The 18,285-nt window shown below is 43.6% G+C and overlaps 1 protein-coding gene across 1 annotated transcript; it reads left to right on the plus strand.

Moving 5' to 3' along the window:
• The first annotated feature begins 886 nt into the window (after positions 1–886).
• Positions 887–5,749, plus strand: LOC136500088 (small ribosomal subunit protein bS1c-like). Its single transcript, XM_066495505.1, has 7 exons — positions 887–1,243; positions 3,259–3,534; positions 4,436–4,516; positions 4,675–4,956; positions 5,037–5,147; positions 5,235–5,321; positions 5,453–5,749. The coding sequence occupies exons 1-7, from the start codon at positions 965–967 to the stop codon at positions 5,537–5,539; spliced, it is 1,203 nt and encodes a 400-aa protein (XP_066351602.1). The 5' UTR covers positions 887–964; the 3' UTR covers positions 5,540–5,749.
• The last annotated feature ends 12,536 nt before the right edge of the window (positions 5,750–18,285 follow it).

Below are 18,285 nucleotides of genomic sequence, written 5' to 3' on the forward strand. Positions count from 1 at the left end.
TAACACATATAAGTGTACATTTCAACAATTTTTTTAGTGTTTTTGCATGTGTAGTTAGTATTCATAACGAAAAACAGATGAATTGCCACGTTTTCACAATATTATGATTAAAAATAGAAGAATTATCGCATTTTTTGCTGTAAATTAATAAACTTTATAATGATATTTAACAAAGTTTCACTGTGTGTGTGGGTGGTGGGGGGAGCACGGCCCCTACTGGCCCCCCTGGTTCCGCCTCTGGTTTTAACAGATAATGTTATAAATTGTTGGATGAACATGTTTGTTAGGAATCAGTAACCAAACGGGCTGGACATGGGCCATGGGCCACAAGTACAAAGCAACATCTACAAAAGGGGCATCGAGTTGCATCGAGAGCGGGCGTCCAACGCCCAGACGGAAATCCCGGCGGCGGCGAGCTTTGGCTCGAGGCGAGCTCTGCTCGAATTTATCCCCTTCACCCCTCTGTCTTCTTCCTCCCATCTACCAATCTCCTTATACCCAGATACTTCCAGTAACTAGTTGACTATTGTATTCCTATTGAGTGAAGCAAGCAATTAGGTTCGTAACAATGTTTTTTCTCGAATGCATGCATGAGCTGAAAACTGCTGTTGGGACGATCCAGTTTTCTAAGAGAGAGTAAGCTTTATTCCATAAGAAAATAAGGAGATGCATAAGATGGCATGTAGAGCATCACATTTTATTTTATCATCATGGTTGAATAAATGCACTCAAAATAGTTCGCCGCTTCCTTTTCGCAAGCGTGTAATTAACCAGTTTTGTGACGAAACATAGCCCGACACGCCGAAGCTCGCGAAGCGTTTGTGATCTGGCCTGGCCCAAAAGCAGACAACCGTCTCCGCCTCCTATCCTATCCTAAACCCCACCGGATAACACAACACACACTGCAGCAGCACTATCCCCGTTTCCTCCTCGCTCGAACGCACCGAAGAGAAGCGAGAGAAGGATGGCGTCCCTGGCGCAGCATGTCGCGGGCCTCCCGTGCCCCCCTCTATCCGGCGCGGCGCGCCGTCGCCCCGCGGCGCAGAGGCGGCCTCCGTCGGCGCTGGTGTGCGGGACCTACGCGCTGACCAAGGACGAGCGGGAGCGGGAGCGGATGCGCCAGCTGTTCGACGACGCCTCCGAGCGCTGCCGCACCGCGCCCATGGATGGCATCGCCTTCTCCCCCGATGACCTCGACACCGCGGTCGAGTCCACCGACATAGACACCGAGATCGGCTCGCTCGTAATCCCTCGCTTCCTCCCCTACTCTATTGTCACTAGTCGTTTTTTATTGTGGGAGTCGATAGTAGCAATTGGTGCGGATAGGAAGCTGTTCATCCTTCGAAATTAGATCAATAGAGTTATAACGTGTTGCCTACATTTTAGATTTTTAGTTCATAGTCTCCCAGAATGTGACCTGGTACTTAATGCAGGGAATGTAAGAATATCTCTGGTCTTCGGAGTTGAATTTTCAACTTACTTGGATAATGCTTTGTTTCTAACTATTCCTGTAATGAATTATGGTTTTTGGTGTGGGCAAATGCTGTCGTGTCACTTTTTCCCCCTCAACCTGTTTCTAGTGGTACTTGGTTGGAGCATACTGGGATAACATATCACTACTCACTAATCAGTAATAACTACTCCGTAGTTCAGTTGTTGGTCAATTTTTTAAAGCAAAAAATAGTCCAGTATTGTTCTTCCAAAGACCAAACGTGAACTTGTAGGATCAGTTAGAGTTAACTGTCAAGAACAACTCGGATTAACTTGCCAAGCCTCCACTCCCTAAGCTACCTCAGAACATCGAAGCTAATAGTAGTGGGTGATGTGAGGTCCTGGGCCCAGACCTCACCAGTCTATTTATCGTGTTTGATGTGGCAGCAGGAGGAATGCATTCACTGATGTATTGCTAACTAGTAGTTTCTTAATGCTCCATTCCCTTGTCAAACTGATTTATCTTTATATAAGGTAGACCCAAACACAATGTCTAATAGAACCTAAAGTAGAACTAATTTTAACTACAACTTAATGCCTAAGTAAACAAACTAACATAATGTCTCATAGAATTATCTCTTAAACCTGGTCAGCTTCTGGAGGTAACTTGGGGGCTGCTGCCCCTGTAGTGTGACTAGTGAACAATGATTTTCTGTAACCCGGTGGTCCAAGGTCTGAATTCCATTATTAGTCTAGGGGCCTGATCTCTGTGGAACCACCGGAATCAATGTGTCTTTGATGGAGGAACGCCCAACCTTGCTGGCATTTTGTCTCTGGCCAGCGACGAGCTCATATTTGGAGCTTGGTGGGGGCTAAGGGGTTCTCTGTCCTGAATGCTCCAAGGCTAAATGTTATAGACTCTTTTGTGGGCCGTACCTATAGGCGTCAACCACGCCAGCCAGCGGGTCCAAGCCGTGGCTAGGCTGGGCGGCTTAGTAGATTAGATCAGGGAGAGATTTGATAAGAGATTAGATTGGAGTTTGTTTAGGAAAGTGCACCTATACTATAAAGGGCATCTTAGGAGATTGTAATCTTTATCGAAGAAGGAATAAACTCTCCCTGTATCGGGGTGGGAGTTTCCCTTCGACGGTGGCGTCGAGCGATTCAGCCGCGACCACCGGAGAAGAACCCACCGCCAAGGTTCCCCACTATCCTCTGCGATCCAATTCCCAGTCCAGCCTCCTTCTCCACTCTCCCCTCCGTTCACCACACCGCTGGCACCGTAACAATTTGGTAAATTTGTAGTGTATCAGGTCCAGGTCAAGGTTGTTTGTGTCTTAGTCTAAAGCGCCCATGTAATGATATATTTTTCTGGGATGTGGTGTGTGTGTGGCTGTTGTTTGGATTTCTTATACCTTTCTTCTTCTTCACATAATGATACATAGCTCTCCTTCGTGTTTGAGAAAAAAAATGGTATTATGTAACTGATATTGCTGTTGGTTTTCCTTGATTTCATATAGATGCATCACTGAATTATTCATAGCCGTTTTGTGATAGCAAAGTCAATATTTTAAAAATGAGTCATCCAACTATTATATATTACAAGGGTAAATGCCATACGTAATCATAGTTTGGTATCACTGGCTTTGCATTAGTCCCTGAATTTTTCCTCTGGCATTGTGGACTTGTGGTTCTGCAGCAACCTTTACCTTGATTGATTGTAGGGTATTAGTGTCTGGTCACATCTCAACATAAGATCTTATTTAGCTTCACTATTTTCATAATCTTAGCATCTAAAAGTATTTTATATGCTTGTGTCATCTACAGATTAAAGGAACAGTATTTATGACTACCTCAAATGGTGCATATATCGACATCCAATCGAAGTCTACTGCTTTTTTGCCCTTAGATGAGGCATGCCTTCTTGATATCGACAATGTTGAAGAGGCAGGCATTCGCCCTGGGTTAGTAGAAGAATTCATGATAATTGATGAGAACCCTGGTGACGAAACTTTGATTCTGAGTTTGCAAGCAATTCAGCAAGAACTTGCATGGGAAAGGTGCCGGCAACTACAGGCCGAAGATGTCGTTGTCACGGGTAAAGTGAGTACAAATTGTACAGAAGCATCTTTTTTTTTTTTAACTTTCTCTTCTTCTTCCTTTTTTACTATTTCCCTTTGATGGTCCTTAAAAAATTTGCTGTTGTTGCTGACTTGTTGAGAACTGGATTATCTATTGAGTATCGCGTTCTGTTTCCCCTTGTTTGTGTTGAACTTGAACAGATAAGATTTTACACTTTTTAATGCCTACTTGACAACAGCAGCTATTGTTCCTTAGAAAAAAAACTCCCTGTGTTCCAAAATGTAGGTCATTTTATTTTTGTCCTAAGTCAAACTTCTCTAAACTGACCAATTTATATAAAAACGTATTAACATCTACAAGACCAAATAAATCCTCTATAGACATATTTCATAGTGGTTTAATGAAACTAGTTGCTTTTGTTGTTGTAGATGTTATAACATTTTTCTATTAATTTGATCAAAGTTAGAGAAGTTTGACTTAGGGCCAAACTAAAAGGGCCTATATTTCAGAGGCACTATATTCCACTGCAGTTATATATCTTGCGGTGCATATTAATTTTGAATATACAGTCAGTTATGATTCCAATGTTTCATATTAACTTCACATTGCTTGCTTATCAATTGCTGACAAATTAGTAGCTCATAGTTCATGTGATAACTTCCCAAGTTCCCATAAATCCCATTACCTTTTTGTACTTTCAATGTGCTACAATTATTGAACTTATGAAGTTAGGATCAGTTAGCTTATGATAACATGTTATCTGTCTTCAAGGGATATATCTTTGCTCCTGTGTTGTCTATTTGTCTATAGTGTTGGTATAACTTTTATGTATGGCTGGTCTCTGCTGGGACTACCTTGATGACATTGTTCAGCCTTTCCGGGTTATCTTGGTTTCTTCAACCTTATTCAATTTTGCTCGCAGGTAATTGGTGGAAACAAAGGAGGTGTAGTAGCTCTTGTGGAAGGGCTTAAGGGATTTGTTCCATTTTCGCAAGTGTCATCGGTTGGTTCTTGACCTTTTCACAGAAGTTTCTTATGTTCTATGTTTAATTGCCAAGCATGAGGTGCCTTTGGTGTACTTACCATAGTTTATGTTTGATCTTTGCTCTGGCTGAGCTTTACGATTCCTTATTTGATAATGTTTTGTTTAATCTTGATCAGAAAACAACCGCTGAAGAGCTGCTTGACAAAGAATTGCCTCTAAAGTATGTAGAGGTCGATGAGGAACAAGGCAGGCTTGTCCTCAGTAATCGCAAGGCAATGGCAGATAGTCAGGCCCAGCTTGGTATTGGTTCAGTTGTCTTGGGAACCGTTGAGAGCCTAAAACCTTATGGTGCCTTCATTGACATCGGTGGAATCAATGGCCTTCTCCATGTCAGCCAGATTAGTCATGACCGTGTTGCAGATATCTCAACAGTTCTGCAACCAGGAGATACCCTCAAGGTATTGTGGCTGTGGTTCTTGGTTGTTATGCCATATCCATACTTAACAGAGCTAACACTAATGCATTCTGTCGCTTATAGGTTATGATACTGAGCCATGACCGTGAAAGAGGCCGAGTCAGCCTTTCTACAAAGAAGCTTGAGCCAACACCTGGTGACATGATCCGTAATCCCAAGCTTGTCTTTGAGAAGGCAAGAATAAACAAAAACAACATTTTCTCTTGTGCTGAATATGTTTTAGGTAACAAACTGACATATTGTTGCTTCTGCTCAAATCAGGCTGATGAGATGGCTCAGATATTCAGGCAGCGAATAGCTCAAGCAGAGGCAATGGCTCGCGCTGACATGTTGAGATTCCAGCCAGAGGTATTGCAAGCTCCCCTTGTTAATGCTACCGTGTCAAATCACATTTCATATAAATTCAACTGTACTATGTGTAAATCATGAATCATGTGGTTGAGCTAATCGAATCATCGTCCTGCTGTACCTCTTCACAGAGTGGATTGACCCTCAGTTCAGAGGGCATCTTAGGACCATTGTCGTCGGACGCACCTTCAGAGGATTCTGAACCCACAGATGAATAGAGGCAGTGGACGAAGTGCACCAGATTTGAGATATGTGATGGCAGTTCATCATACTTATTTTCCTTAGAGGGAAGGCATGACAAAAGCATGTTCTGTTCAGATCGTTTCCCCCTTTCAGTTATTCTTGCCTCAGTGTGTAGGCAATCTGAAAATGTAAGAAGGTTCTGAAGACGCCGAAAAGAGATGTAATTTACGCCCCTTGTGAAGCTATCCGATTCTTTCAGGAACCCCAAAGTATAGTTTGACCGTGAGTGTATATTTTGTAATTTTAATGCGTATTCAGCAGGGAACACGCAAAGTGTTCTGGCGAATTGCATCACGTTTCACACAAAACCGAGGCAAAAGACGTGTCAACAGCAAATCAGCGTACGAAAGCCAAAGTTGCAAGCGAAATTTGCTGTTGCACTGTGGTGGAGCGGATGGTTGTGCAACACTTGGCACGTTAAAAAGTTGGAACGAAAACTTGTTTGAGTTGCCCACAACCCCTTCAGCACAGTGGCAGTGGCACCACAGATGTCCATAGAAGTGTCCAAGCTGTTTCACCGAAACAGTGCCAAAAAGGCAAAGAGAAGCAAAGCAACTTTTGCTACTTTGCAGGTTGACAATCGATAATTTCGTTTGTTTTTACGAAAGTCAGTTGTGCCTGGAGAGCTGCTCCTCCTCATGGCCACTACTCGATAGACAGAGAATCGAGAAACGGTTTTAAAAACAGTTTGCTTGTACGTACAATACAACTGTGCCCCCCCTTGCTCTTTTGTTCAAACATATCAAGCTGCCAAACCTTACCAGTTTCACTGATAGCGCCCTCCACTATGTTTACATACCTAACAAAACGTATATCAAATGCCCTTTATTTCTTCAATCCCAGTGCATGTCAACCCTGAATAATTTTCTTCAGAGAAAAGGCTTTCACATTGTGAGGAAAATCTGGGATTATATCCATTGAATTACCGGGGGTCAATTAGCTGTGCTGATCCTCCTCAATCACGCGTAGCTAGGCGTCTGCTGAGAGACCTGAACGGCTACCAAACTAATATGGCAGCAGAGTCAGCAGGCTAGTGTCAGTCCCCTTCCAGTAGTTCATATTTTCTGAACCCTTGTACCCACTGCAAATCCGGCGCCATATCCAGTTCCAGCGATCGAGTACAGGAGCTTCAGATTTAAGTGCTTTCTCCCCAGTACATGGTATCTTCAGGTGGACCTACTGTTCATGCACGTCTACCGGTGGCTCGCCGCCGATCAGTCTCCCCGCCCGCGAGCCGCCGATCAGTCTCCCCGCCCGCCTGCAACTTGCATTATATTCTGTCAGTCGATCTCCACCAATAGGTCCAGCATATTAGGTCCTTGTATCTGTGTTCTGATCGAGGGCGTCCAATCCTAATATGGTTGGTGGACCACTGTCGCACAGCACTATAAAAGATAGGTGGGGATCACAACTCTAACTACGATGTTGACCGGAGCCACCGTGACCCACCAACAGAAAACCTAATCCGATCTAAAGTGAGTGTTGCCAGCGACGGAAAGCCCCACCAACCTCACCGTCGCCTCTACATCGCCACTGGACCTCGCCCCACTACGGTGGCGCTCCACCGCGCCAAGCTGCCATAACTTCACCATCCAAGCCGCTGCGGCGCCATGGACCGTATAATGACCTAGGGCAAGGTACATAACAGTTTCCCCATCTAAGTAAGAAGCTTACTCCCTGATCTACGTTTAAGAGAGGCACTGCATTTCTAACAATGGTATCGGAGCCAAGGTTACAAGTGTGTAGATCTAGTATGGGGTAAAGCATTGAAAAGAAATACAAGAAAGAATAAGGGTTCGATCCGTTTCGGATTGAAACCCTAATCGGGTAAAAGAAAAGAGAAAAGGGAACAGGAGGGTGGCGGACGTCACTAAACTCCCGGTCACCATCGCCACCGCGCGGGGAAAGGTGCCGCACCGCCGTCTTCATCGGCGCGCGGCAAGAAAAGAACAGACCTCCTTTCGGATCTGAGCAGACAGAAGGGGTTCCCTAACCCTAACCCTAACTGGGTGAAGGAAAGAACAAAAGATGAGGGATTCGGCCGAATAAAGGAAGAGAGATTCGGCCTAGAAGAGAATCAAAGCCGAACCCTAACCCACAAAGCACTCACTGGGGAAGAAGAACCGTGACTCCAGTGAGTCAAACCCTAACCCTAACCACAATCCCAAATTGGTTCAACTCCAAAAGGAAATGAAAGAAGATCTAAAAGGGAAGAAGGGGAAGAAAGGAAGGGGCTTATCTCGCCGATCTCGAATCAAAACCAAGAGAGAAACTGAATCGGGTTCAACTGAACCCTAACCCTAACTCGCGACGAGGAAGGGGAAAAGAGCGATTCGGTACAAATAGAAAAGAAAAGAAATCAAATGAAAGAGATGAACCGAATCGAACAAATCAAATTGGGAAAAGAAACCCTAACCCTAGATCTTAACCCTAATCCCCAACACCGGTTCGGATAAGAGAAGTAGAATCCAAATCCAAAAGAAGAAGGGGAAGGGGAAGAAGAAAGGGAAGGGCAGAGGCCTACCTCGCCGCTGCCGACACCGCCATCGCGCGGGATGAATAGGCGCCGCTGCCGCTAGGGCATGACCCTCACGGGCGTGATAGGGCATCGCTGCCAGGTCGCTCGATGGCGGTGCGCTCACCCGTTGGGGAGCACGTGCTCCGGCGAGGGGGCCGACGACGACGCCATGGCCGTTCGCTCTCTGCGCTCGCTCTCTAGGCTGCGGGGGAGCCAAAGAGGACCGGCGGTGGCACTGTTGCGCTGCTCCGTCTCTCCTCTGACTACGCCGCTGAGGAGGAAAGAAAAGGGAACGAAGCAAATGAACTAGGGTTTTGGGGATGAGCCGCGGCGTGGGTTTTTGTTCGGGCGACACGCGCGGACGTCCGTCGGATCGGATCCAACAGCGTAGATCAACCGGGCCGCTCTCGGCCTAGGCGGGCGAGCGCACCGGGCTGCTTTGCCGGCCCAGGCCCAGGTTGCGGCCTGGGTCAGCGCAGCGCACGCGCGCGTGAGTGAAAGGCCAGAGCTGGGTTGGGCCACTGTGCCAGTTCCGGCCCAAGATCAGTTTTTCCTTTTTATTTTCCAGTAATTGCTTATTTCTGGATAATGAAAAATAGCTCAAAGAAAATAGAAAAGTATTTTTTCCCTGTGGGTAAAATTCAAGAAATTGAGTATACGTTTCGGCTGCTAAAGAAATTGTTTATTCTCCAGTTATTTTGAACCAACGTGATATTTAATTGAAGAAAAAGAAAGTATTTCCGCTGCTAAAGAAATATTTATTCTCTAGTTATTTTGAACCAACGTGATATTTAATTTGAGAAAAAAAAAGATTTTGACATGATTATGATGTTGTTATTTTCTGACCAACGTTGTTAATAACAATATCGTAATTTTAATGATTTTATGCATTAATTCTATTTCTGCCCAACGGTGATATAGAATTAGTGTATAAGAACAGTTATAAATTTTAATGATTTATGCATTAATTCTATTTCCGCCCAACGGTGATGTAGAATTAATGTATAAGAACAGTTGTATGTTTTGATTTTGACCAACGTTGGAATCAAGACATGCAATTGTTGTTATTTTATGGTAAGGAAAAGATTGACATGGCCCTCATCTTGGCTGAGGTGGACTGGTTAGTCACCTCACCGTATTCCATTGAGCGTGTGGCACCGGTGAGGGAGACAAACGAGTATGATGCCGCTTAGGCAACTAAAGAGAGGGATTTTGAATCCCAAAAAATATCCTATGACCTTGAACATAGCAAGTGGGTCACTGCTAACAAGAAATGTTTGACTGTGATAAAGAACACGATTGAGTCTACAATTGTGGGCTCAATCCCAGAGTATGACATTATCACCGAACATCTCGATAAAATAAAGAGCCAGTTCACTGGCTCTTCAAAGACATAAGCTACCCAGCTGATAAAACAGCTGGTGATAGAGAGTTACTCTAGAAATAGTGGTATAAGAGAGCTCATGATGCATCGTCGAAATTATGGCACTATCGTTTAGGCCATATTTCAAGGAGGAGAATAGAAAGACTAGTTAAGAATAATATTCTTCCTTCATTAGAGCTCTCAGACTTAGAACAATGCAGAGAATGCATAAAAGGAAAGTATGTAAATAAAATTAAGAAAGCTGCCAAATGAAGCGCATGAATTTTATAGATTATTCACATAGACATCTGTGTTTAGTTTCCTGTAAAGAGTGTGGATGGTTATGATTCATTCATAACATTCACAGATGATTACTCCCATTATGGCTACATTTATCCAATCAAAGAAAGAACTGAAGCATTGGATAAATTTAAGATATTTAAGGCAGAAGTTGAAAACTAACGTAATTTAAAGATTAAGATAGTCAGGTCCAACTATAGGGGGGAGTACTATGGTCGGCATACCCCATATGGCCAAGTTCCTGGACCTTTTGCAAGGTTCTTACAGGAGAATGATATAGTAGCTTAGTATTCTACACTAGACGAACATCAGCAGAATGGAGTAGCTAAAAGACACAATCATACCCTGATGGATATAGTGCGTAGTATATCATTGAGCCTGTGGATGGAGGCGTTAAAAAACCGCCATTCATATTCTCAATGGAGTACCAAGTAAGTTAGTGCCCAAAACACCGTATGAGTTGTGGATAGAAAGAGTACCCTCACTAAACCACTTACGTGTGTGGGAGAGTCCTACTGAGGCTAAAGTATTTAACCCAAACATTGGGAAGCTAGACCCCAAACCAGTGAGTTGCCATTTTATTGGCTACCTAGAAAAATCAAAAGGTTTTCGTTTCTACTATCCAGACAGACATACAAAGTTTATGAAAACGAGACACGCAGTCTTCCTAGAGGATGAAATAATGAGGGGGAGCATAGTAGCTCGAGAAATTGACCTTGAAGAGAAGCGGGTGTATGCGCCCACTCCGATGATTCATGAGCCATTTTTCTCACTACCTGCTGTCACTGCACTGACAGTGCAAGATACTATGGTGCCAGCACCTGTTGTTATTTCACCTGTAGCAACAATGAATGAGGATAAGGAACCTGTTCTTTAGAATCCTGTAGAACATATTGCCACACATGAGGGAGAGCAACAACAGCCTCAAACAGAAGATGTGCCAAATGTGAAGGCTCCTAGATGGTCTCAAAGAGTTAGAAAATTAGCTATTCCTGCTGACTATGAAGTATACAACACTGAGAAATTTCAAATGGAGAATGATCCCACCTCATTTGTAGAAGCCATGAGAACTGATCATTCATCAAAGTGGCTTGAAATCTATAAATGCCAATAAAGTTTGGGACTTAGAAATAATTCCTAAAGGAGTCAAAACAGTAGGCTATAAATGGGTCTACAAAACAAAAGTTGACTCTCAAGGGAATATAGAGAAATATAAAGCATGACTTATGGCAAAAGGCTTTACGCAAAGAGAAGAGATTTATTACAATGAGACCTTTTCTCCAGTCTCATGTAAAGATTCCTTCAGAATCATAATGGCATTAGTGGTACATTACGATTTAGAATTACATAAGATGGATGTAAAGACGACATTTCTCAACGGAGACTTAGAGGAAAATGTTTACATGACACAACTGAAAGGTTTTATCATGGAAGGAAAAGAACAAATGGGATGCCACCTAAAGAAATCTATTTATGGATCAAAACAAGCTTCAAGATAGTGGTACTTGAAGTTTGATCAGACAATAAGATATTTTGGGTTTAAAGGGAATGTTGAGGACAATTGTGTCTATGTAAAGTTTAAGAATAGGAAGTTTATCTTCCTTGTCCTATATGTGGATGATATCTTACTTGCTAGTAGTGATGTCAGTCTACTGCTAAAGACAAAGAAGTTTTTGTCCTCAAAATTTGATATGAAAGATCTTGGTAAAGCTTCGTTCATTCTAGGGATCGAGATTCACTGAGATAGAAGTAAAGGGGTATTAGGACTGTCACAAAAGGCATACATAGAAAGGATCTTAAAGAAATTCGTTATGCACAAATATAGTCTCTCAACTGCTCCTATAGTCAAGGGCGACAGATATGGAGATTTTCAATGCCCCAGGAACCAATATGAGATCGATCAAATGAAAGCGGTTCTATATGCTTCAGCTGTCGGAAGCTTGTAATATGTTCAAGTATGTACGCGCCCTGACTTGACATTTGTTACCGGGTTACTTGGCAGATTCCAGAGCAGTCTTGGAACAGAACACTAGAAATTAGTAAAAAAAATCTTGCGTTATTTGCAAGGAACGAAAGGCCTCATGATAATGTATAGAAGATCTGATTCACTCCATATAATGGGATATTCAGATTCTGATTATACGGGAGATGATAAAAAAATCCACGTCTGGATATGTATTCACTCTCGCAAGGGGAGCTATTTCATGGAAAAGCTCAAACCAAACCATCACTACATCGTCCACAATATATGATGGTTTGTAGCATGTTATGAGGCAACGGGGCAGGTGAACTGGCTAAAGAAGTTCATACCCGGTTTGAAGGTGGTTGACGACATCTATACACCACTTAAGTTATATTACGATAATAATCTAGCAGTACAGTATGCTCACAACAATAAGTCAAGTGGTGCTGCCAAACACATTGACATAAAGTATCATGTTATGAAAGATAAAGTCTGGGATCATGTCATAAGTCTTGAGCATATAAGTACCAAAAAGATGCTTACGGATCCGCTTACAAAAGGCTTACTACCCAACGTGTTCAGTGAACATATAGCTAGCATGGGTTTAAGAGAAAGCCTAAAATTCCTGGACAAAAGAAGGCCCAAAGTTAAGTATCTATTTCAGAACAGAGTGGTGTGTTGTAGCTGTTAAATCTATCAGCAATTGATCGTGATGATGAAACATGCTCTATGCACTAATCTATAATGGAATGAATAAAAATAAATGATATGAAATTGAAAGATGGTAGTGAGATCAAGGGGAAGAATGTTAGTTGATCTTCACTAATTGGGCCTTTGGATCTACGCCCTGATCGGGGGCGTCCAACCCTAATATGGTTGGTGGGCCCCTGTCGCACAGTACTATAAAAGATAGGTGGGGATCACGGCTCTAACTACGAGGTTGACCAGAGCCACTGTGACCCACCAACAGAAAACCTAATCCGATCTAAAGTGAGTGCTACTAGTGACATGAAGCCCCACCAACCTCACCATCGCCTCTACATCGCCACTGGACCTCGCCCCACTACGGTGGCGCTCCACCACGCCGAGCTGCCATGATTTCACCGTCCAAGCCACTACGGTGCCATGGACCGTATGATGACCTAGGGCAAGGTACATAATAGTTTCCCCATCTAAGTAAGAAGCTTACTCCCTGATCTACGTTTAAGAGAGGCACTACATTTCTAACATATTCTACTAGTTGCTTGGCACCACGAAACAAAAGTGATCTTCTCTCTATATATCTTGAGCTCCACACCGCAATGTAGCTGTCGATCGAATCGATCGGCTGATGAAGCTGCACACGTCCTCGGACCACACGGTCCACCAGCAGCAGCAGCTGAGATCTCATGTACGTAACGACTCAGCAGTCAGCAGATAGTAGTACTTGCTTGGCCCTCTTGGCTTCTCTTTGATCGTTCACGGCTCACTGTGTGTGCTGTCAGCTAGTAGCTAGGATTTGTAGGACCTCTAGCCATAGATCTAGCGGATAATGACTTAACTTAGATAGGGAACTTGATGATATACCTCATCCAGTGAAATCATGGCCATGGCACTGGCGAGGAAGTAGTAGTAGCTTGACGCGTCCGCTAGGGTCTCGAAGAAGGCAGGAGTGCAGATGTGATCTGGAGGCAGAGGTGAAGGTGGTGGAGCTTCTCATCGCTCACAGCGCACCCTCATGATCGGACTAGGGTTAGGACATGGTGGGGGCACTGGCGGCTATGGTGAACCTCGTGTCTTGCATCTCAGCCCCTACATTCCTCTTTATAACGCTATGCGACGGGGCCCATCAGCTAGGAGAATGGTTGGGCTCCCCCGATCAGGGCGCGAATCAAGCGCCCAATTGGCGGTTGGGCCAACTAGTGGAGATCAATCTAACATTCTCCCCCTTGATCTCACCTTATGACTTAAACTTAACTTATTTTATCTTTTTTCCATTCCATCGTAGATCAGTGCATAGAGCATGCCTCATAGTCACGGTCAGTTGCCATTAGATTAAACAACTATAATGCACCTCTCTATTTTAAAAACAGATTCTCAACTAGGTCCTTAGTATAAAAAATTATAGGCTTTTCTATAAACCCATGTCGACTGTGTGTTCTGTGAACACACTGAGTGGTTAGCCTTTGGTAAGCGGATCCATAAGTACTTGCTTGGTACTTATATGCTCATTGCTTTTAAAATGATTTTAGATTTTCTCCTTTACAACATATAACTTAATGTTAATGTGTTTGGCAGCACACTTGACCTGTTGTCTTAGGAGTTAACTACTTTAAATGGTTATTGCTGTTGACTACCATTGTTAAATCTGGTACATATTCCCTTAACCACTTTTGCCTATTTCTGAGGCCTCATGACAAGCTATACTATGGTATGTATTATTGATGACACCACAACTGTTTTATTGGAGCTTTTCCACTATAATACTCCAACTACAAGTGTTAGCAACTTATGTGGATTTCACTACACATCTCGTCAAAACTTAATATTTGTACCCATAACTATTTGAGAGTACTTGTTCTTTCTTACTCAGCATGAGGCTTATGATACTTTGCAAAAATTGCAAGATATTCTTAACACCATTCCAGTGATCTATATCTAGACTGGACTTCTGCCAAAATATCATGGATACGTAAGCTACATCAAGATAAGTTCTTACTTGTACATTCATTAAGCTTCCAACAGCTAAAGCATATGGAACCATGTTCATTTGATCGATCTCATATTGGTTCCTGGAACACTGAAAGTTCACAAATCTGTTACCCTTGACTATAGGAGCAGGCGTAGGTTTACTCGCATGCATACTTTATTTCTTTAGAATCTTTTCTAAGTATGTCTTTGCGATAGTCATAATACCCTATTTTCTTCTATCTCGGTGAATTTCGATTTCTAGAACCAATGACGCTTCACCAAGATCATTCACATTGAAACTTGAGGACAAAGACTTCTTCTTCTTCAATGGCAGATTAATATTACTACTAGTGAGTAGGATGTCATCTATACATAGGATGTGGAAAAAGAATTTTTCATTCTAGAACTTCGCATAAACGCTATTGTCCTTCTCATTTTCTTTAAATCCAAACTTTCTTATTGTTTTATCAACTTCAAATACTACTGTCCAGAGACTTGTTTTAACCCATAAATGAATTTCTACAAGTGGCATCTCATACGTTCTTTTTCTTCCATGATAAAACCTTTGGGTTGTGTCATGTAAACGTTTTCATACAAATCCCCGTTGAGGAATGCCGTCTTTACATCCATCTGATTAACTCTAAATCGTAATATGCTAATAACACCATTATGATTCTAACAGAATCCTTGTATGAGACTGGAGAGAAAACTTTCATCATAATCTATTCATTCTCTTTGTGTAAAGCCTTTTGCTATAAGTCATGCTTTATATCTTTCCATATTCCCTTTGGAGTCACATTTTGTCTTGTAGACCCTTTCGTAGCCTACTATTTTAGCTCCATTAGAAATTTCTTCTAAGTCCCAAACATCGTTGGTATTCATTGAATTCATTTAACCTTCCATACCTTCTTGCCATTCAAACGAGTAAACGCTTCTCATGGCTTCTTCAAATAAGGTGGGATCACCCTCCATTTGAATTTCTTCACTAACATAGACTTCATAGTCATTAGAAAGCTGGTTTACTAATTTTTTGAGACCTTCTGGGGCCTCAGCTACTAGCACTTTCATGTGGAGCTGTTGTTGCTCTTCATTGCCAAGAGGCAATTGATTCTACAAGCTCCTGTATCTCTTTGAATCCGAAGCAGAGCTACGAGATCCAGTGGTCATTCAAGGAACTAGGTTCGTCAGTTAGAGGTGATGGTGTAATCTGAGAAGAAGAAGGGATCTAGTTTATGTCGAAGAAGTTCAAGTCCACCTTTGGTTAGTTTGGTCTTAGGGTTTATGATGTTTGAGTTCTCAGTCTCCTGTTTCTGGATCTGTTGGACATACACCATGTTTTGGATAATTATTTTCTTGTTATTTCTCCATTGTCCTCGTTTGTCTTGACTTCTAGATTAAGCTTTGGTTGTACTAGATTGCTCTTAACCGTGTATCTCTAAATCACTGTATGGTTTAGTGTTCGACGTAGTGTAATCGTATTTTTCCCCTTTTGATTCATGTTTCAAATCTCGAGACAAGATTTTGTTTAAGGAGGATAGAGCTGTAACACCTTCGGTGTTACACCCTAAACCAACAACTAAATCGAGTCATGAGCATCATGTTTGTGTAATAATGCATGTGATAGAAGGCGTTGATAAAATTCTTGTAGCCTAAAATAATCAATAAAAATATAAAATCAATGTTGATGCAATAGCTCATGTATATCAAGTAGGGTTTAAAATCAATTATTAAGCAAAAATACTATAGAACATGTGTGTGATACTTAAATAAAGTTGGGAGTGCAAACTTTGTTGATGACAATGAAATACTTGCTGTTGAAAAATAATATTGCTTAGTAATATTTTCAATAGCTTAGAAATATAATTTGAAATAGAGTTCAACTCAAAAAAAAACTTAGAAAATTTCAAGCTTGTGTACAGCTAGACATTCAGCCTGTTCGCTTGCTCATAAACGATCGTAAATTTCCAGCCAGGAACAGTGTTTTTCTCTCACACCAAACCAGCCAGCAGTAAATAATCCACGATATGATACGGCCTCCCGAACAGGCTGATTGTCAAGTTTAGCAATTCATTCAGAGAGATTGGGTTAGAGGGTGATGCAGTGTTTTAGCTCGGCTGAGCAGCCTCTTGTATCAGTTTGATCGTGGTGAAGTCGGTTTCGGCTTAGAGGCAATGGTTTAGTGGTAGTCACTGCTTTAAAATCCATGCACAACATGTTCTCGGGCTAGCCCTCTGGGCTGGGCGCGGTCAACAGGACATGGGGGCGCGGCGCCAACATGCTCTACGTGCGCACACGCGCTGCCGCGCTTGGCCGGCCTGGTTGCCCGCGCTGTGGCGTTGGCCGACCCTGGCCCAGCTGACCACCGCCACTACTGCCATGCTATAGCGCTCCATGCCGCTGGTGCTGCTGCTGCCTCTATGCCCGCGCCACGTCAACGCCGCTACCTCTACCGTCACATCGCCAAGCTACGCACCTGCCGCTACACCGCGCTGCGTCGTTGGCCCACTTTGATGCCACGCGCACGAGGCCATGTTGCCGTCGCCTTGCCAATTATGGCGCTGCGGCGCGCGAGTCATGTCGGCAGCGAGCGCGTGGTCGCCGGCTGTGCGCCAGGCCAAGCATGGTCACCACTGCTCCGCGCCGTGTGCACGTACTACCAAGTCATGCACAGGACTGCATTCTACCTTTTCTATCACCTTGCCTCGCCTTGTAGCGCGCGTTTACAGCTGCTCGCCTCACCTACCCCGCTCCGGCTCGTACCGCCCTGCCACATTGCGACGCTGCGCTGCCGAGTACACATGGTTGCATAGGTACCCCCAAAGGCTCCACCCGAGCATTAACCACATTTCCCTACCCATGCTCTGCTCTCCCTACGTGCCCATTTATTGAGACCACCACGCCGACGGGGCTCGTCGCAAGCCATCACCGCTATCATGGACAATAGGCTGACGTCCCCTCCCGCAGAGGATTTGAAATTCATGCGCCTTAGTTCATTAGAGCTTGATTCGTCGCACTTATAGCTCCACCATAGAGTTGTCTAGTTGAGCCACCCGTCCTGAGCCACATCCAAGCTCCGTTGCCGACCAATTTTGATTTCTCCTCGCCGTTGGTCGTGTGCGCCAACGTGACCAGAGGGTTGGGGGTAAGGCATGTAGGAGTGGTAGCAGTTCAATTGCTCGTAACCCTACACTCGCCTTGACTCCCTCTATCCGGTGCTTGCACTATTTTGGCTAGGGAACTCGTCGACGATGTGGCGACGCGCCGGTGTCCATCGCAGAGCGTTGCCACCATGGATATCCGCTCATCGCTGTAGCTCGCGCCACTGTGTCTCTAAGTTCCTAATCGCCGCCCATCCTTGCGAGTTTAGCTATAGATGATGGTCGGCCCTTTAATGCTGTCGTAGCGAGCCTAGTTTGCCCGGCGTAACCGCCGTTGCCGCCGGTGTGCCACGTCGCCACGTGCGGGTACGCAGAGGACCTTCTCGTTGCAAAGGCAACACATTCCAGGGTCTTTAATGTAAAGCGTGAGTCTGTAGTAATAGTGTTCCATTGCTCCACGTGATTATTCAAAAACCTGAGCCCTCTTTTGCAAAACGCGAGCGCGCGCGGGCACCCTGGCCTTGGGTTGTTGCTGGGTCGCCGCGACGCGCGTGCTGCTACGTTGCGCTGGGCTGCCGGGCCAAAATGGTCGCCACCGACCCTTTTCCTTTTCTAAGCAATTTCTAATTTAACAATTTCTAATTTAGCTTCTAAGTTAAATTTGAGATACTTAATATTGTTAAAATATAAACTTGTAGAAATTGTTGTGATAAATTGGTAGTAGTGTTGGCTCTAAAATTTTTACAGTAGATTTCTAACATTATTAGGTGATCACTGTAATTTTTGTAGCTCCATAATAATTAGTTTGC

Source organism: Miscanthus floridulus, chromosome 1, assembly GCF_019320115.1.
Source record: "Miscanthus floridulus cultivar M001 chromosome 1, ASM1932011v1, whole genome shotgun sequence".
Classification (NCBI taxonomy): Eukaryota; Viridiplantae; Streptophyta; class Magnoliopsida; order Poales; family Poaceae; genus Miscanthus; species Miscanthus floridulus.